Source organism: Vulpes lagopus, chromosome X (genome assembly GCF_018345385.1).
Source record: "Vulpes lagopus strain Blue_001 chromosome X, ASM1834538v1, whole genome shotgun sequence".
In the NCBI taxonomy this organism is placed as follows: Eukaryota; Metazoa; Chordata; class Mammalia; order Carnivora; family Canidae; genus Vulpes; species Vulpes lagopus.
Genome location: NC_054848.1, coordinates 31,236,546 through 31,257,905, shown reverse-complemented (window position 1 = coordinate 31,257,905; position 21,360 = coordinate 31,236,546). Strand labels below are relative to the sequence as shown.

Genomic DNA, 21,360 nt, shown 5'->3' with positions numbered 1-21,360 from the left:
ATGAAAAATAGTGCAGGTTGTGGTGAAAGGCAATTGGGAGTAGATTGGTAGATTCACTGGAGATACAGACTAAACTGTAGGCCTGCTAGTTTGGTAATAAACTAGTTTGGAGAGGGGACTCTGCTTCTCCCTCTCCCCACCCACTGCTCATGCTTGCTCTTGTTATGTCTCTCTCTCCCTCTCTCTAATAAATAAATAAAACCTTTTAAAAAAATTAACCAATACCATTAATGATCCTGTGGGAGATGGGACCAGTACTCAGCTGCTACAATATACATATATTCTAAAATGTATAGTTTTCAACCTTAAAAATGATGAAACATGAAAAGAAATGGGCAACAGAAACTGCATGTTAAAGTGACCAGTTATCAGATTTAACAGAATACTGGGACGTCTGGGTGTGTCAGTGGTTGAGTATCTGCCTTCCGCTCAGGGGATGATCCCAGGGTCCTGGGATCTAGTCCCACATCGGGCTCCCTGCATGAACCCTGCTTCTCCCTCTGCCTGTGCCTCTGCCTCTCTCTCTGTCTCTCATGAATAAATAAATGAATTTTTTTTAAGATTTTATTTATTCATTCATGAGAGACAGAGAGAGAGAGGCAGAGGCACAGGCAGAGGGAGAAGCAGGCTCCATGCAGGGAGCCCGATGTGGGACTCGATTCCGGGACGCCAGGGTCACACCCTGGGCTGAAGGTGGCGCTAAACCACTTTGCCACCCAGGCTGCCCAAATGAAATCTTAAAAAAAAAAAAAAAAAAAAAGATTTAACAGAAAACTGATTCAAAATTGCCATTATAAATGTCTTCAAAAAGTAAGGAAAATATGACTAAAGAAGTAAAGGGAGGTATGATACAATGTAACATCAAGTAGAGAATATCAAAAAAGAGACTGAAATTTAAAGAAGAACAAAAAAAATTCTGGAGTTGGAAACTACAAAAACAAGTATTTTGAAAAATCACTAGAGGGGTTCAATCATAGATCTGAACTGGCAGAAAAAGAAAGAGCTAACAAATTGAAGATTGGAAGAGATTATGCAATCTGAAGGACAGAAAATAGAATAAAGAAAAATAAACAATCTCATACACATAATGGTGTACCAACACATGGTGTAATACAATTACTGGAAGGAGCAGACAGAGAGAAAATAAAAGAAAAACTTTAAAAATGAGGTGGGTGACAGTGAAGCTGGATTTAGCCATGGAAGTTATTCCAGAAGGTAATGTGAATCCATAGAAACAAATAAACCAGAAATGATAAATAAGAAGGCTAATGTAATGAAAATTATAAATGTGTATACTTTCTTTTATGGGCTAAATTGTTTCCGTCCTCAAATTTCATGTTAAAGCCGTAATCTGTAGTACTCTCACAATGTGACAGTTATTTGGAAACAGGGCCTTTAAAAAGGCGACTAAGTTATAATGGGGCCATTAGAGTGGGCCCTAATTCATTCCAACTGGTGTTCTTACAAAAGAAAATGTGGACACACAGAGACTCCAGGGATGTGCACATACAGAGAAGAGACCATGTGAGGGCACAGCAAGAAGGTGGCCATCTATCTGCAAGACAGAGAGGCCTCAAAGAAACCCAATCTGCCAATACCTTGATTGGACTTATATCCTCCAGAAGTGTGAGAAAATAAGTTTCTGTTGCTTAAGCCAACCAGTCCATGGTATTTTGTTATGGGAGCCCTAGCAAACTAATACAGTGTCTTTTCTTCTCTCAGCTTTCTTAAGACATAAAAATTACACAAAATTAAATAAAGATATACCCCAAAATGTTAGTAACATTACTGATTATTGTGACACCTTTGATACAATATGTCTGACAAAAATACCATGAAAAGGGGGGTAAATGCAATAGAGTTATACAAGAGTAATGTAAAAATGAAAAGGCAACCTACCAAATGTGAGAAAAATATTTGCAAATCATATACCTGATAAAGGATTATTTTCCAAAATCTACTAAGAGCTCATAGAACTCAGAAGCAAAAAACTAACCAAAAAACAAACAAGCTAATTGAAAATTGGGCAGAGGATATCAATAGACATTTTTCTAAAGAGGACATACAGATGGCCAACATGTATATGAAAACATTTTGAACATCCATACTCATCCAGGAAATGCATTTCAAAACCACAGTGAGATATCATCTCATCCCTATCAGAAAGGCTATGATAAACAAAGAAACACGAAAACATACAAACAAAAAAGATATTACAATATTGGTGAATATCTAGAGAAAGGAAACACTGGCATGCTATTGGTGGGAATACAAAATGGTATAGCCACTATGGGAAAGTATGGAAGTTCCTCAAAAAATTAAAAGTAGAAGTATCATGTAGTTCAGCACTTCCACTTCTGGGTATTTATCCAATGGAGCTGAAATCAAGAACTCAAAAAGGTATCTTTACTCTCATGCTCATTGCAGCATTATTCACAATAGCGAAGATATGAAAACAATCTAAAAAACCCAAATGTCCATCTATAGACAAATGAGTAAAGACAACATGGTGTGTATATATATTACAGTGGAAGACTATTCAGCCTTAAAAAAAAAAAGGAAATCCTACAATATGTGACAACATGTTTGAAACATGGGGACATTATGCTAAGTAAAATAAACCAGTCTCAGAAGGACAAATACTGTATGATTCCATTTATATGAGGTATCTAAAATAGCCAAATTCAAAAAGCAGAGGATAGAATGATGGTTGCTAGGAATTCATACTAGGATGAAATGGAGAGTTGTTATATATAAAGTTTCAGTTTTGCAAGATGAATAAATCCTAGGGATGTGATATACAACAGAGTTAATTAACAACACAGTACGGAGCACTTAAACATCTGTTAAGAGGATAAGTCTCATGTTAAGCATTCTTACCACCACCACAATAAAAAATGTAACAGAAGGAAACTTTTGGAAGTGATGGATATGTTTATTACCTTAATTGTGGTGATAGTATTATGGTTGCATGCATATGTCCAAACTCATCAAATTGTATACATTAAATGTGCGGGTTTTTTTGTAGGTCAATCCTACCTCAATAAACAATAGAGAATATCAAGGAAACCAGAAAAAATTTTCTTTGAAAAGATCGATATCATTGACAAATGTTTACCTAGACTGATCAAGAATGAAGGAAAGAAGATCAAATTATTAAAATTCGGGATGGAAGAAGGGCCATCACTATTGACTTTCCAGGGGGAAAAAAAGGATTGTAAGAGAATATTATGAAAATTTATGTGCCAACAAATTACATAATTTGGAGGAAATGCACAAATTCCTAGAATAGTACAAACTATCAAAACTGATTTAAGAAGAAATAGAATATCTGATTAGGCCCATAACAAATAAAGAGATTGAACTGGTAATGAAATAAATTACCCATAAAGCAAAGCTCAGTCCTGATGGCTTTAGTTGTGAATTCTACTGAAGATTAACAGAATTAATACCAATCCTTCACAAACTTTTCAGAAAAAATATAATAAAAGGGACCATTTCCCAAATCACTCTTAGAAGCTAGTATTAATGACACAAAAAAACTGATAGTCATCAGTAGAAAAGGGAATTAAACCATTAAACTCTATGATTATAAATGTAAAATCTTCAACAAAATATTAGGAAATCAAATATTATAGTGTATAAAAAAGTATTATATAGCAAGAAATAGTTGCATTCTGCAAAAGAGGAATTTGAGAATCACTAATCTGGTAGAGAAAGGCATGTAGGCAAATCCTGTCTGTTAAATCTAGTTTGGGTTGCCATTTTTGATAAAAGTACTGTTAGATTTTGATTAAAAGGTGATCAAATCTGGTCACTGCACTGCATATAATTTTGGGGAAAATATATGGACATTTTTGTTTTATTTTAAAGTATGTTTCATATTAGATTGTTAATAATTAAATTCTGGTAGTTTTTTAAGTGTAACATTAAAAGCTAGTTCATTTATTGTTATGGTGTTTGTAACATTACAAAATCTCTCCATAAGAATTAATTGGCAATTAAATCTCCTTTCTTTTCTAGTGTATTATTTTTATATTTTAAAATACATGCCTGTTGTAAAATGCTGATTTTACACATTTTGTAAGTGGTTTTAAAATTTTGAGTTTATATGCCCATTGACTAAATTTGAGGGCCACATTCATACAAAGAAGGAGTCTTGTGCTCTACCAAACAAATCATGCACCACCTCTCGTTGAATTTTAATTTAATCTGAGATAAATCATAAAGTAACAATAAAATATTATAACTTTTGAAAAACATACAATTATAATAGTCTACCAATTCCTGGAACTTTGAGATTTCCTTTCAGCTCTACCACTAGAATGTAAGCCTAACTATGTTTGATCTTGATTTCCTCTGAAGAACTGCAGTCAGTCATTTGGTTCATTTAAGGGCATATTTTAATACTGGATTAATGCTACATATTCTGACATTTTTTTTGTTCCTTGCATTCTAAAACTTTAATAAAATTACAGTAAATAAAACTCTCCCCATGTAAACAAAGGAACCATAAATTCACCTGTAACTGTTTTAACAAAAACAAACTGTTTTGTCAACGATAAATGATGATTAATAAGAAACTACCAACAGCCTAGGAATACAATGATTTTAAAAACTGGAAATTATCAAATACTAAAATAATAAGCATACTTACAACTTCTAGTGTCAACACAAGTACTGTTGTGAGGATCTGATTTCTAAAGCTGATGGCAACAGTGCATAATTGAAGCAATACATGGGTATCACTGACCAACTTCTCTCTCAGTATGTAAGTTTACAAAGAGATTTGTCTATTGCGGCCTTAACTAGTACTTAAGCATTTTATATTCTTTTCATCTCAAATCTGTGTTGCTGTTATTGTTTTTGTTAAATCTCAAGATGCTCGAATGCATGGTTAATGCACAGTTTAAATTAATCATGATGCCTTAAGCTAAAATGCATGTTCTGCTTGAATCAATATTTCACTTTCAGAAATTAACAGATGGAATAAAATTAGAAGTAAAAATGTCTATTAATTAAACATTTTTAAAAATTAAAGGATTAGTACATCTCAACAAACATAAAGCTCTTAGACAAAAATCATAAATTTGATATGACCAATCTTATCTTTAAATAGATCAAATAGTATTTCCAGAAAAATTGATTTATCATCATTTGTTGTTTTATCTGATGATGTCCATAAATTTACTATAGTGTAAACATATAAAATTTCTCAAAATGGCTCACATTGAAAAAAGTCACTTATTCCCTTTAAGATTGGATATGACTAATTGCAAAGAAATTATACAAAAATGTTATATTAACACACCTGAAGTCCCCCGCAGTGTGGAAGGGATTTTTAACATTCACAGTGATTTCTTTCCATTTATAACATGGAGATTTGCAATGTATAATTTCCTAAAGTAAAAAAAAAAAATTAATTCTATATGAAAATAAAAAAGAATAACCTGAATTGTAACATATAAACTTAAAGTATCTAAAAAATAGTACATTTAAACATTACAGTGATATTAGTTTATGTAATTCCCCTTATCCCACAAATATTGTACTGCTAAAATCTGTGCGGGAACAAATAGAAATAGATCTTACCACATTACTGAATTATTTGTCACAATAGTGTCTCCTAAATTGGTTTCCTTGAAATTGCTTTTGTTAATGACTGAGCATGATTCCACATTTGAAAATTAATCAATCATATATATACCTAATATACATGACATAAGGAAGAGGTAGGGTGTGTGTATGTGCACGCTCATAGCTCATGTGAGTGCATGAATATCTCTGTGTGTGACATGCTTGTGTTTATGATGTGGTGGCTACACTGACATATTTGTACTGTAATAAAAGCACAAATGTAAAATTAAAACTTCAAATTACCTGAAGGACTTTCATGGAAAATAAGATGCTAGTAATTCTACATTTTTAGACTGATCATGTTATTATTTTATTTCTCCATTATTATCCAGGCCCCTCCCTGGTTTACTAAAACCATGAGTAGCCAGATGGAGAAATTAACAGACCACATGAGCTTCAGGTGTCAGCTTTTCTGCCCCAGAACCATGTAAATGACAAGCTAAAATCATCCAAGTGTCATAGATACATATGGCAGGGCAATGTTTCGTTTCGGAGAATTTGTGTGGGAGGGTTGGGAAGTCTAAGAATTTATCATTTAGGAGGAAATCTGAAGATCAGGATGCACATCTTAATGATAATCAAATGTCCGCTTCCTGTTCTAAGCGTCTGTACCTTGTCAACCAGTCTGTCCATGTGAGCAACTTAATGCTCTCCTTACACAACTGGCCATTACTGGAGTCAATCTCTTTATTTCCTATTCACCCCAAATCCTTTATAACCCATGTGGAAATCTGGCAACATAACAAGTTTACTTCTTTACTATACAGTCATGGTATAAAATAATATTTAGACAAAACAGCTACAAGAAGTCGATGATAGCAATATCACGACCATTTTATAGAGATTTAAAAATCTTTCTCTCCCATTCTTTGAGATATAAACAGAATTCTGTCTGGAACATTATTGCCTCTCAATAAATGCCAGTCTTAGCATTATCTTTAGAATGGATTTGAGCCACAGGACACTCAAGATAAATTGATGAATGTCCCTATCAGAGAAGAGAAACATTTTCTCTGCCACATAAAACACCAACCCTTAATTCAAATAAAAACAGACAGAAGCCCAGGGACTGCTTTACCTTAAATCACAAGTCTCCACAGCAGAAGGGAATGTAAGTTGCTACATTGTATATAGTAAATGATTCCATTATGGAAAGAACAAATATAATCCTAAAAATCTGACCTTAAAGGAACACTCAACACAAGTCCTTTCAAATTATCTTATAAAACTGAAGAATTATTTCCACACCTCTTTAAAAAAATTTTTTTTTAAATTTTTATTTATTTATAATAGTCACAGAGAGAGAGAGAGAGAGAGAGAGAGAGAGAGAGAGAGAGAGGCAGAGACACAGGCAGAGGGAGAAGCAGGCTCCATGCACCGGGAGCCCGACGAGGGATTCGATCCCAGGTCTCCAGGATCGCGCCCTGGGCCAAAGGCAGGCGCTAAACCGCTGCGCCACCCAGGGATCCCTATTTCCACACTCTTAAAAAAATAAATAAAAAATAAAAAACGAATTATTTCCACAGAAAGAGTAACAGAGCAAGAATATCAGAGACACAGAAGGCAAGAATTGTGCAAATGTAATTATGTGCACATGTGTCTGTACAAACATGACTTCAAAGAACAGAAGCTGTATAGAGATAAAACTTAGAAGAACAGCTGTGCTTGGGGCACTGAGAAGAGAAGCAAACATACAAAATAGGTAAAATTTACTTACAATGGCTTTAAAATTGAGGACTTCACCCTTAAGAGCAAAAGTCATTGTAGCGCCTCCTATTGCATGTCTACGTTTTGAAATTAATAGTAGTGAAGCTTCAGCGGGATGAAGAAAGCGACTGGTGAATTTCAGAGTGACAGTAATTTGGTTTCTATTTAGTAAAAGATAAAAGAGGAAATATTTTACTGAAAAAACACAAGTATCTTTTCAGCATAGATCATGTGCCCAGTGCCTACACTCTGCGATATACTCACTTCTACAATAAAATTGAAGACTGCTACACATCTCAGCAAGTCTACAATCCAGTTTTTGTCATCAGTTAAAACATCTTGATCCTATCTGTAAAATCTACAGTTACCTTCAAATGTACATAGAATTTACCAAGTACTGGATTGCCAATTAGCTGCAGGAAATGATGTAGGTATTTTTGAGGTGAAATTAATGGACTTTCTGTGCTGTTAGGTGAACTCTTAATCATATCACTGTTTTTTTTTTATCACATAGACAAAAAATGAGAAAGATTAAGAATTCAAAAAATACTTAAAGCCATGGTTGAAAATAAAATTTAAATCTGGAACCAAAGTAATAGTACATACATAGCAGGATTTTTATTTGAGAGAAACATAAATAAAAGAAGGAAAACAGAAAGTCATGTCCATCTCCCTTTAACCTCAACTTCCTAGTCTAAAAACACAGTAAAATGGTGAGGAGCCTATGGATTTGGAGGAGATTTCACTTACCAGTTTGTAGGGGAATGACTACACATAGCACCCTGACAATCTGGCATGCCAACACACAGGCCACATATACAAGGCTTAACTACAGTGGATAAAAGTCTTGGCAGAAAGCCAAGATCCACCCATAACATAAGAGCATAGAGACACATGAAGAGCTGCTACAAGAACCTTTCTCACTTGCTTCTCTACCTTCCCTGACAGGGTATCCTCAGTTTCTCATTGCCTCCTAGATTGTGATACAGTAGGAGGGTTGCTACCTAGTCCCCTTCAGGGGAGAGTTACAGGCTATAAAACTGCTTAGTTGCAGCATGAGATTGGCTGTCAGCAACAGGGTGCCCTACCATGCATGATGTATTCATCAACAAAAGCCCCTTTGCTGTGGCATTAACCTGCACAAGGGACATGGGATCTGGCCCTTTTGAGAACTTTAATGTAAGTAATGAAGTCCTTGAATAAAAAAAAAATGAGCTCAGTGTTTCTTAACTGGCTAACTCTTTCAGCCTTGCCTTGCCTTGGCACAGCTGTGGGTAAAAAATCTTGAGGAAATTTTATATTTGCTTTTGCTCTGGCTTTTAGCATAGTTATCACAGTTATTCCTTTGTACAAACTATCACCTATTGCCTTCTCTTAGGATACTCATATTTGGAAATGAAGATGGGAATAGAGTCAGTGTCCAACTTTGGCTTACCTTCCCTCAGATCCTTGTGGAATTAATGTTAAATAGGTAAGTCTATGGAGCAGCAAAAAGTAAAGTGAATTAAGGACTTTCAAAATCAATAGAAATACAAACCTGCTTTTTAGGGAAAATTACAACTCACATGTAGTGGGAGTGGGGCTGGTCTTTACTCAAATATGTCATCACTAATCTCAATTTGTGCAAAGGGATATTTTGTTGGTCATTAAAAAGCTCATGGATTTGAATTTAATTAAGAACAAAGAATATTTGACCTTGAGATCTTTTTCAGGATGTATAGGCTCAAATTCTGTGTTAGGATACCTGTGAATGACTTAGGATTTTTATAGATTTCCTAAAATTCATCATAAGATCAAGTCATTTATTCATTCACTCAATTGATATTTAGAGAATTTATAATGTTCCACGTACTATTTTAGATTTGGGGATATAGTAATTAGAAAAAACCCTTAGTATTCCTGATCTCCTGGATCTTACATTCTATAGGGCATTCAGACATTAATTATGCCATCATGAAATAAATGTGAAAATTATAAATTATGTACGTGCTAGGAAGTGGTATGATAGCATATAACAGGAAGTGTGGTATAGTTTGAAAAATCTGAGGAAGGGATCTGCTAGGTGGGATATGAAGGATGAGAATGAGTTAGCCAGAATGAACAGGGGAAGAAAGAAGGCATCCAAGGCCTCTGGTTTGAGGAATTATGTGTTTGAAGAACTTACCAAAGGCCAGTGGTGCTACAGCTTAGAGAGCAAGAGTGTTAGCAATACAGATATATCCAAGAGCCAGTGATGAAAATCATGTTGAGATATTCAGCCTATATCTTAATGGTAATAGGAAGCTATGGGAATATTTTAAGCAGAGGAGTGATAAGCAAATTTGCATTTAAAAAAATGTTTCCATTCTAAGAAAGAGGATGGATTGCAGAGAAACCTTTTAGTAGTCTATTGTGGCAGTGCAGCTTAAAGATGATGGTACATTAAACTAAATGTGGAATAGGTGACTAAGAAGAAAAGATGTCAACTTTAAGATATATTTGGTAAAATCAAGAAGACTTGCTAACAGATTGGATCTCCATGGAAGTTGATTTAAAAAAGGTATTTGAAAATGGCCATAATCTAAATAACATGCATTTAATAAATGAATTTATGGACCTATACTTAAATCCTATGAAACACATTTTAAAATATAATATCCTTTTTATAAAATCAATGTCTGGTTTTAGGACTATGAAGATTTGAGCCTTTCTTGAGTATAGATGTTTCTTTTGAAATTTTGTAGTCAGATGGAGGCATGTAAATGACAAGGATTCCTTCCTGAATGTGTTAGAAAGTTCAGAATCAAATGGGTGGTCTACTTGGGTAAATGTCTTAGGTCTCTAAAAATGTGTATAATCATAGGCTTCATATTAATTTTCTTCCTTTTATTTTATTTTTGTTCCAATTGCCTCCCTCTCATTAAAAAAAAATCTTGATATTACATGTCTCTTGTAGGGTACTTCAACTTGGCTTTTGGAAAAGATGGAAAATAATTTATAACGTATCATTCAATATCAGTGCCCAAAAGGTTCAGTGAGAATAACGTGGAAAAAAAGAAGCAGACTGCTTTTCCAAAAGTATACTTTTACTTTTATGCAGTAACTCTATGGTTAAAGCTAAATTTAATCATCAAATTAGATGCAAAAGTAAACATGTTTGTTTATATGTTGCTGTAGCTGTTTAATCTATTCTATGTAAATGATTATCTCTGGGAATTTAAATCCACAGCTGCCAGAAAGAGCCATTATTAATCATGATTTAGAAAGACTCTAAGGATGTGGTACACATAGATAATTATATAATACCTAATAATAATAATGCTGCCATTTCTTTTTTATGAAAACAAAATATTTTCTGAACCTTATTTGTAAAAAACAAAAGACTAGGAAATTACTTAGCCTAGCTAATAAAGATGCTTAAAGAACCACCTAATAATAGTACTCAAGCCTACAAAATAAAATGCATCTAGAAAAGGAAATAATTATTTTGTATGGGCAGCCTGGGTGGCTCAGCGGTTTAGTGCTGCTTTCAGCCCAGGGCGTGATCCTGGAGACACGGGATGGAGTCCCACATGGGCTCCCTGAATGGAGCCTACTTCTCCCTCTGCCTGTGTCTCTGCCTCTCTCCCTCTCTCTGTCTCTCATGAATAAATAAATAAAATCTTTAAAAAAATTATTTTTTATATATATTGAGAATTAAGTTTTATATATATTGAGAATCTTTTCTAGAAACACTTCCATGGTTATTCCAAGAATACTTAGGTGCTTCTTTCTATTTTTCTCTAGTTCTATACACACAATATAAATAAAGCAATTATCAAATTATATCCTAATTGTGAATTTGCTTATTGTGCTAGATTGCAAACACTGTGAGTAGTGTTAATATATTTTCATCTATGAATCACCAGCACTTCAAATTGGGAGTGGGGGCAAATACTTATTGCTTCCTAATATGTTCCAGCTACAGTACTAGGTGCTTTGCCTATTTAATTACATTTATTCCTGACAAAACTGTGGGTAAATATACTGATCCTTGTTTTCTTTTTCTTTGTTTTTTTTTCATTTTTTATTTATGAGAGAGAGAGACAGACAGAGAGAAGAAGAGCAAAGGGAGAGGGAGAAGCAGACACCACACTGAGCAGAAAGCCTGACATGGAGCTTGATTTCATGACTGAGATCAGATCTGAGCCAAAACCAAGAGTCGGTCCTTTAACCAAATGCACCACCCAGGCGCCTGATCCTCGTTTTCTAAATAAGAAAAATGAGGCTGGATCATAGAGCCTGTGCATAGCAGTATCAAAGCCCAGCATTTAATTGTTAAATGACATGACAGTAGAGTTCTAGACCACAATGGCTTCTGAAGCTCAGATTTATCGCCTAAGAGAAATCTCATTAAAATTATAAGAAAGAAAAAAAAAATTATAAGAAAGAGATTTTTTTAAAGCTGCTAATTAGAAGAGGCTATTGATGAGCATCTGAACAGAGGTTAATAAAGGAAACAAAGCCGCCCCACAGACTCCTGGAGAGGCCATTTCCAGAAATGCCCACTTGCATGGAGCTCAAGATGGGGTTCAGACAACTTCACTGTCCTCAAGGCCAGTACAGTATGTTGGGCAATTGGGCATTAATGTTTTTCATCCTAAGATAAAGATTTGTGTGTATACACAGAACAACTATACTTTTCTATTGCCGTGTTATTAAATATGAATGGATAAGCAACTACCACAAGGCATTAGAATAAATCCTTAAACATAATACACTGAAAACAAAATAAACATTAACAAATGACCTAAAAGAAAATAAAAATATTTACATAAGAGATGAGTACATCAGAGTCAGAGACATTGATGAAGATAACCCCAATTTAAGAACAGGATGCCATGCAAGAGATACTCAATAAAAATGAAAATACTCTTGCAAATATACATGTAGAGGGGATTCTCATTTTCTCTCCCTTTCTTTGCTTCTCTCCTCTAAAGAAACACTTAGAAAAGAAAGCTTGTTGAAAAAAAGGGGAAAAAGCAGTGACATGAAAAAGACTAGTGATAAGACAGGATACATAAAGAATACAATGAACAGGTTCAATATCCAACAACTAAAGGTTGGAAAATGAGAAATGAGAAAGTGGAGGGGAGAGAATTATGAAATTATTTAAGAGAATTTGCCAGGGCTTATGAAAAACTTCATATTTAAAGGACTCATTATGTACCCAGACAATGAATAAAAAAAGACCCTCCTTGAGGCATTCTAGAGCAGTCTCAGAACACAATGGAAAATCCTAAAACCTTCTAGAGGTGTTGGAAAACAGAATTATAGTAGACTTTCTCATCACAAATAATGAATACTATAAGGCAGCAGAACAATTATTTTAAGAGTAATGAGGAAAAATCTTTCCAACTTAGCAAAATAAACCAAGCAAAATATAAATCAAAGGTAAGGGTAGTAAAAAGACATGCTTAAAAATGCAAAATCTTGGAAAATTTGTCTCTCATATATATTTTTTAAAGATTTTATTTATTTATTCATGAGAGACACAGAGAGAGAGGCAGAGACACAGGCAGAGGGAGAAGCAGGCTCCCTGTACGCAGCCTGATGTAGGACCCGATCCCAGGACCCCAGGATCACATCTTGAGCCAGAGGCATATGCTCAACCGATGAGCCACCCAGGTGCGCCTGTCATATATTTTATTAGGCTTCATAAGGATTTTTTAAAAAGTAAATATATAAGTAGATTAAGAAAGATATTAGTTTCTATCCAAAGAGAAATAAAAAATGTCCAATATTGACATCTCTTCAGTAGGTCTGGAAAGCAATCAGTCCAAATAAGAGGAAAAGGCAAAGTGCTCTAGAAATGGTATACTTGAAAGAAAGAGACTTCAAGGATTGTATGAACTTCTTTAGAATTTATTGATTTTCTCAAAGAAGGAGGAGTCAAAAGATACTTTTTATACTGATGGTATAAGAAACATATTAAAATAGATTTTCACTCTTGGAAAAGTAATAAATAGAGGACAGACTAGTGATGTTTGGAGGGATGGCAATAAATCTGGAGAAGTAAATAAACTAGGTCATTAAATATTATAGCTATACATCAACAGATTATTTCTGAAGTTGACATAACAAAAATACTGGCAAATATAATATAGATTATTTCAATTTATGGAGGTAACTACTGGAAGAGCTAAAATGAGACCTAAATGAAGGAGTGAAAAGTAGGTGGCACAAGAAGTGGATTTCTAGAGACAGATTTGAGGGGAGAGGGACTTGCTTTTCATTCTAAACTCCTCTGCAGGGGCACCCAGGTGGCTCAGACAGTTAAGCATCTACATTTGGCTCAGGTCATGAACCCAGGGTCCTGGGATGGAGTCCCACGTCGGGCTTCCTGCTCAGCAGGAATCTACCTCTCTCTTTCCACCTGCCTCTCCCTCAGCTCATGCTATCTCACACACACACTCTCTCTCAAATAAATAAAATCTTAAAAAAAATAAATTACTCTGCATTTTTTACTTGTTAAGCATGTATAAGTTAAATTTTGATTAAAATATATAAGTTGATAACAAGAATATAGGCATGTGTGTAATATAGTCAAAACATGAATATATGTACTCATGATTACATGTGTGAGTAGGTATACATGAATATGGTCAGTTAATGTTCACTTGGCATGTATTAAAATCTCAAGAAGCTAATATTTACAAATATATCTATATTTATATAGACAATAAGTGGTGCAATGGTGAATAAAGAGAAAACAAGGCACACTACTGTTAATAAGTTAATAATTAATAATTGTTAATAAGTTAATAATTTAATAGGAAGTAGCCTGTTGGGTTCACCCAAGTGAAATATTCTCACAAACCAGCTCCTGGAGAAACAAAAAATGATACGTCATGAATCTTCAGGATTACTTACAAATAGTCAAAGACATGTTTTATTGAATGTCAAGGGCTTTGCATGCATGTGATACACAAACACACATGCATACACACATAATATATACAGATATCTATTGAATAAGAGTGCCATCTCTGGATTTAGATTGCCTGGTTTTAAATCTCCACTTGATCATTTAATAGCAGGGAAAATTGGGCAAATGATTTAATGTCTCTGCTCAATGTCTTCTTTCGGAAAATAAGGACACTAATATGGCTGTTAGGATGTTTAAATATGAAAAGGTACACAAAGTGCATGTTATATAGATTTTGTACATAGCAAGTGTTTAATAAGCATTAAGTGTTTTAATATTTACATATATAATGCATTTATTTTGTAAATATAATACTATACATATGCTATAATAAACATATACTTGTGCATATAAAAAGGCTAGAAGGAAATGAACTGATGAATTGTTTATCTGATGGAGTTCTAGGTGATTTTGTTTCTTCTTTGTACATTTCCGTAACAAATTTTCAACAAGGCACAGATTTTACATTTATAGTAAAGACTATAAATGTTAATTTTGTTAACTGAAATGTGATTTTTAGGCTAAAATATCAGAGGTTTTATGTGGTTGTTAGGAAGAATTTCCACCTAATGAAAGCTGTGAAATCTGAAAGACACTATTGGGTTTATGAGTTAAAAAAAAGTGGAGAGAAACCTGAAACCTTTTCACTTGTATCAACCTATTTGAAAGGCAGAGAACAGATCTCAATTATCCAAGTCCTGTGGGAAGAAAAATGGTACTGTGACAATGTTTAAATGAACTAGTATTACTAAAGTTGTGTTTTAATTTTTTTTTTTTTAAATAGATGGGTCCTGCTTTTTTTTTTTTTAATTTTTATTTATTTATGATAGGAACACAGAGAGAGAGAGAGAGAGGCAGAGACACAGGCGGAGGGAGAAGCAGGCTCCATGCACCGGGAGCCCGACGTGGGATTCGATCCCGGATCTCCAGGATCGAGCCCTGGGCCAAAGGCAGGCGCCAAACCGCTGCGCCACCCAGGGATCCCTAAAGTTGTGTTTTATAACAGACACATAATAACTTTAAAAAAATGAGTGGGTTATTTTTACAAGGAGTTTTATTCTAATCATTCAATTTATAATATAGAAACAGGTGAGTGGAGAATTGTTTCCCTCACACTCAGTTCAATCTGGATATATACCAACCATGAATATTCAGAATTTATAAATTATATACTCCTTAGCATGGAGCAGTAACTGAAGAAAACAAACACAGGCTAATGACACAAGCCAAGGGCACTGTTAGAACTGGGTTTCTCGGTATTTTAAATGTAATTAAAATGGCCCTTATTTCCAATTATTTCTGTATTTCATATACTAGAAGTAATAATAATTACAATGTGAAAAGCAACTCAGGTTAATGTATAATTAAAAACCAAAAAGATAACCAGGTGAAGTAACTTTAGTAGTTATAACCTGTCACTCTGCACTGCAAAAAAAATAATTGAATGCAAAGGCAATGACTAAAATTCTAGCTGGCTGAAATCAATTACTGGTTATTAGTCTGTGAACCATTGTGATACTAGCATGGCTATTCTCTTATCATCCTTGTATTTTGTAATAAGAATATTTGCCATCATTAAAACCGTTGACATATCTAATAGGATTTGTTGATCTGGGAAGAGTCATACATTATGCTTATATTTAATTTCTCAAGACTATTCTTTGGGGGTTTCATTTGTGCTTTATTTTTGAAAGTAGGATAGTAGAAGAAACATTAAACAAAAGCATCATGAGAAAAGAATCAGATAGAAATGAGACTTTAAAGAAAATCACTACAATTTGTGAGTGTGTATATATATATATACACACACACACTAGGTATACACCTATATATCTATACACACACACACATATATACCTAGTGCATATATATATTATATATATAACATATATATATATATGCATCTAGTCACACATACAAACACAATGACAGTGAAGGGATGGAGAAAAATGGCAACAGTGAAGGTGGCTTTGAGGTAAGATTATCAGTCTTTCACTTTCTTTGTTCTTTGTACTTTCATAGTTTCTAAATTTTCTACAATGAGCACATTGCTCAGCAACAACTATATATAACATATAAACAGAATGATATATAATAATGTTATATATAATATCTATAAAATATATATAAGTAAGTAATATAACTATATAACAGATATATATACATATAAATTTAGCACACACTGGTTTGAATTTCCTACAGGAAACTGAAGCACAGTACATAAACAAACAACTTATAATCTAATCTCTATGGCCCATATGCATGTAAAATAAACTAAAATTAAAAGCATACATAACAAGCAACTGTTTTATGTTGTTAAAATTGTTTTAACAAAATTGGTGAGGAATCTCAGCAACATATACATAATTTATCTATGCCTGAGTGATAATCTTTTCATTATACATATACTAGTTAAAAACAAATCCAGGCCACTCTTTTATAATTATAATACACATTAAATCTCTAGGGTTATTTTTAGTGAAGCAAAATTTAAAAAGAAAAAAAAAAACACTTACTTTGGAGATATTGTCACAGTGTTCCTTGCCTGGGAAAGGGAGAAGTCAGAGGCATCTTTTCCAATAATTGTAGCATTATACACTAACTGTTTCAAGCTTGAATTTTTCAGTAGAATCTATATTGAAGAAGAGAGTATACATAAGATCATGAATTTTAAAAATATATAATTTAGCACTTATTTTCATCAAAGCAAGTTATACACTTTAATCATGAAAATATTCCTAATGTGCACTAACTGGAGGAAAGCAGACTTCGTATTTAAAGATAACACATATATAGATAGTTTACCAGAATAGGCAAGGAGAAAGAGCTTTCAAGCTTTCAAGTAAGGAAATGACAGATGTAGAAACACCTGATCATCAAAGGTTTGAAATCCAAAGTTAGCAACTTGGATTTTGTTCTTACTGCGAAGGGAAATCTTTGGAGAATTTTAAACAGAGAACTTAGATAATCCAATTTACAAAAATACTACTCAGGCTGCTCAGTGTAGAAAGTATTATAAGGAATGTACATTTAAAAAGAGAGGCCCAGGCTGAAAATGATGGTGGCCTTGACTTGAAGCAATAGTATAACATTGGGTTGGGTGTTCCTTTCTTTCTGATGCCAAGATAGGGAGGGTACTTGAGGACAAGTTAGAGAGGATATCTCATGAAAACTGTGAATATCCAAGTGTTTATGTAGAATATAATGGAGATTTTAAAAAAACAGACACAGTGGAAAGATTCCAGGTTATCATGGAAAGTACTGACTCAGAGGAGGAAGATGACATGGGGAAAAATGCATGAGTGGCCAAATTAGAGTGACAACAGGTGAGTGCAACTTACATAGCTCAAGAAGTATAGTCACAGAGATCGGAAGAGTCAACAATTAGCACCATGCATGATTATAGTGACTTACAGCAATAATGGTGACTTATACAGAATTTGGTAGATTTGTTAAAGATTAACTAGGGGAGCCTGGGTGGCTCTGTTAGTTAAGTGTCTGGCTCTTGGTTTCTGCTCAGGTTGTGATCTCAGGGTGGTGCGACTGTGCCCTGCATCAGGCTCCATACTCAGTGCAGAGAGTGCTTGAGATTCTCTGCCTCTCCCTCTCTATCTGTCCCTCCTCCTGCTCTTTCTCTACCTCTCTCTAAAATTAAAAAAAAAAAATCTTAAAAAAAATAAAAGATTAAATTAACTAGTTTTATATTTCAATGAGAATTTTTGGTAACTACCAGGACAAGTACGTTGTTGCCAAAGAGTTTCTTCTATCTTTGGTTATACCAAGGAATTGGGGCTCTCATGTTGTTTACCTACTTGTGCATATCATTTATACTGGGAGCAAGACAAACCCAGTGTGTTATTTTTTATGTATGTATGTATGTATTTATGTATGAATTTGAAGTACTAGTAAATGATTTTAAGTTCCAGAGAACTAGTTTCTGTTTTCTGAAAGGAAATGTAGAAAATCATGAGGATTCTCTGTGAAATGTTTTTGTTTTATAGTCCTGGAACTTCCATAACCAGCTCTGAAATCTGAAAAAAGCCACTCATTCTCATTATGTCATATCCTATATATGACACAAAGGCATTGGGCTCACCTGTGGTCAGATTATTCCACCCAGGATTTCACATTGGGGTAGTAAGTGGCAAATGGGGACAAAGGAAATCTGTTCAAGGAAAGGAAAGAAAGCTTCGGAGCCTCAATTCCCCTTGTGCATCTTTTGTAAGAATAGCTTAACTTTCACTATTTAATAGTTATCTTTAACAACTGTGATTCTGTGTAAATTCTGCTTCAAAAAAGTAAGAAGAAAAGTTCAATTGCATTTTAAAAATACCTCAGAAAACCACACAATCTAAATTTTTTTTTCACTGATCACTATTTTTTTTACTGGTTCTAGGATTCTATGTTTCTATTAGTGACATATAGTTACACAAATACTTTTTCAATTCTAGTAGCCATTTCTTGAGATTCTTCTTTTTTCTAGAGTGATGAAAATGTTGATTAAAATACTCAACAACTGGCGGGGGGTGGGGGTGACTGGGTGGCGGGCACTGAGGTGGGCACTTGATGGGATGAGCACTGGGTGTTATTCTGTATGTTGACAAATTGAACACCAATAAAAAATAAATTTATTTAAAAATAAAATAAAATAAAATACTCAACAACTTAAGCACTGCCATTTATGGTGTTGATGCATAGGGGCAAATTATGCCAAACGTTCTCAGCAATTTCCAAATCAGTGATTTTCTTAAATTAAATTTAAAATTAAAGCTTATAGTAACTGACAGTTTTTTGCATTCATATTTAATTTTTGTTGCCTTCAAAAGACATACTCTACATTTGTGGAAAATAAAAGCTGTATCTGTATAATTTCATCTATAATCTTTTTTTTTCTTTCTTTTTTTTTTAAAGTAGGCTCCATGCCCACTGTGGAGCTTGAACTCAAGACCTGGAGATCAAGAGTTGGATGCTCTACCTACTGAGCCAACCAGGTGCCTATCATCTATAATCTTAAGATATGAACATTATTTCTAGTAAAGAGCTAAATGTGGAAAGAACTGTTTCCATTTTAATTGCTCTAATTTGATTTTTAACATCACAATTAAAATTTATATTGAAACATGAGTTTCTGTTAAGTACTTTTAAAAAATAATGGCAATTAAATGGCATAAAGAAATACAAACACATGGACAGAATTAAAGAACTGGAATTAAACCTTACTATAATAAATCACTGCTTAATCTAATCCAGACTCCTCCTAGTTTCTGCAGGCTTAATCAAAACATTTCTAACTCTTTAGAAATTTTATTTTGAAGTCAAAAGATCTCTCCAACATAATTACAGCTCCAGGCTTTGAGAATCATTGCAGTTAGGGAATTATCAGAGTAAATACTGTTGAAAAAACTTCCAAAGAGTCTTATGTCTTTTTTTCTGACAAAAAAAAGAAAAAAAAATCCTTAAAAGGAATCATATCTCAACGTATACTAAGAAATAATAAGGAGAGGCTTTCCTCACCCTAAACTGAACCCTTTACATGTTGAGACAAGTACCTGATTTTCCCTGATTTTTAACTGAATCCTTACCAACCATCAATCATCTTGTCACAGAGGCTACATATTTATTTAGAGGCACAATTACAAATCAAAGATCACCAAAACATATTTTTGAAGACCAAATATGGACAAGTTCTGCATCAAAAGTATAAAATCACATCCTCGCAACTAAATATGAGGAGGAATACATAGAATAGCCAAAGAAAAGGAATAGATATGATCTGACCAAAGAGGTAAAGTAACTTTTGTATGAAATAAGATTCTATCAGCCACTAGTGTCCTCAAAGAAAGGAGAGACCTATAAATCTAGTTGAAGATTTTATGAAAATTTGTAGAAGGAACAATCTGATATAAACATAAGCAATTTGAAGCTGTATGCTAGGAGTGCCTGGGTGGCTCAGTCGGTTAGGCATCATACTCTTGGTTACAGCTCAGGTCATGAACTCAGGGTCCTGGAGTTTAGACCTGAGCCAGCCTCTATGCTTAGTGCAGAGTCTGCTTGTCCCTCTCCTTCCCCCTCTGCCCCTCACCCTTTTCTCTTTCCATCTCCCTTCTTCATATGCATGCTCTTTCTCTCTCAAATAAATAAAATCTTTTAAAAAAATTGGAAAGAATTTTAAAAATAAAAATTGTGTGCTAGAAGATATTTCACAAGTGTAAATATGAAACAAACAGCTTGAAAAACAAATTGAGGTCAATGGTCCTTGACAAGATATTTCTCCTTTTTTTTTAAAATATTTTTATTTATTTATTTGAGAGAGAGAGAGAGAGAGAGAACAAGCACAAGCAGGGTGAATAGCAGGCAGAGGGAGAGGGAGAAGTAGGATTCCTACTGAGCAGGGAGCCAGAAGTGGGGCTCAATCTCAGAACCCCAGGATCATGACCTGAGTCTAAGGCAGATGCTTAACCGACATAGCCATCCAGATGGGTGACAAGATATTTCTCAATCAAAGAGAACACTTCATAAATATAGACATATTTATACAGATTTGTTATTGTCATGGGACTTCAAATTTTATTTTCATTTTTGATTTTTTTTCTGCATATTAAAAAATTCACTGTTATACATTTAGCAGCTCCTGCACATATAATATCCTTTAGTGGGAATTAGATGGTCCTGGTTTTTTTCCTGAAGTTTTTCCTGAAAACTTTGATTTTTATTTCCCTTTCTATATCCTCATCTGAATAAATTCAACTAGATGTGTAAACTGCTCCCTTATGGAAAGCTGAGTACATTCAGAACACAAGTTTACGCTCCTGGGGTCAGTCCCCTTGCACGTGAAATGCGTGTCAAGTACTTTGAGAAAATTTGCCCTTTGAAGTGCCTGACTTTTCATTTTCTACTTCCCCAAGCCCCATTCATCAAATGAATCATCTAGGAATCATCATTTCATTGCAGGTGATTACTATTATGCAAAAATTGTCTCTTTCACTCTGCTAAACCTTCTTTAGAAAAAGCAATATTTGCTAAGGCTTACTATATCATATTGATACTTTCGTTAATTTGGGGTTGGAAAA

General features: G+C 34.0%; 1 protein-coding gene across 6 annotated transcripts in view; it reads right to left on the bottom strand.

Annotated features, from left to right (window-relative positions):
• CFAP47 (cilia and flagella associated protein 47) overlaps window positions 1–21,360 on the bottom strand; it is a 492,283-nt gene that overhangs the window by 242,362 nt on the left and 228,561 nt on the right. For all 6 annotated transcript variants that reach the window (XM_041740236.1, XM_041740239.1, XM_041740237.1 and 3 more), the window contains 3 exons: window positions 16,807–16,922; window positions 7,355–7,505; window positions 5,312–5,400 (listed from right to left, as the gene is read on the bottom strand). In XM_041740236.1, the coding sequence (XP_041596170.1) occupies window positions 5,312–5,400; window positions 7,355–7,505; window positions 16,807–16,922 (356 nt within the window). The remainder of the gene's footprint in view (window positions 1–5,311; window positions 5,401–7,354; window positions 7,506–16,806; window positions 16,923–21,360) is intronic.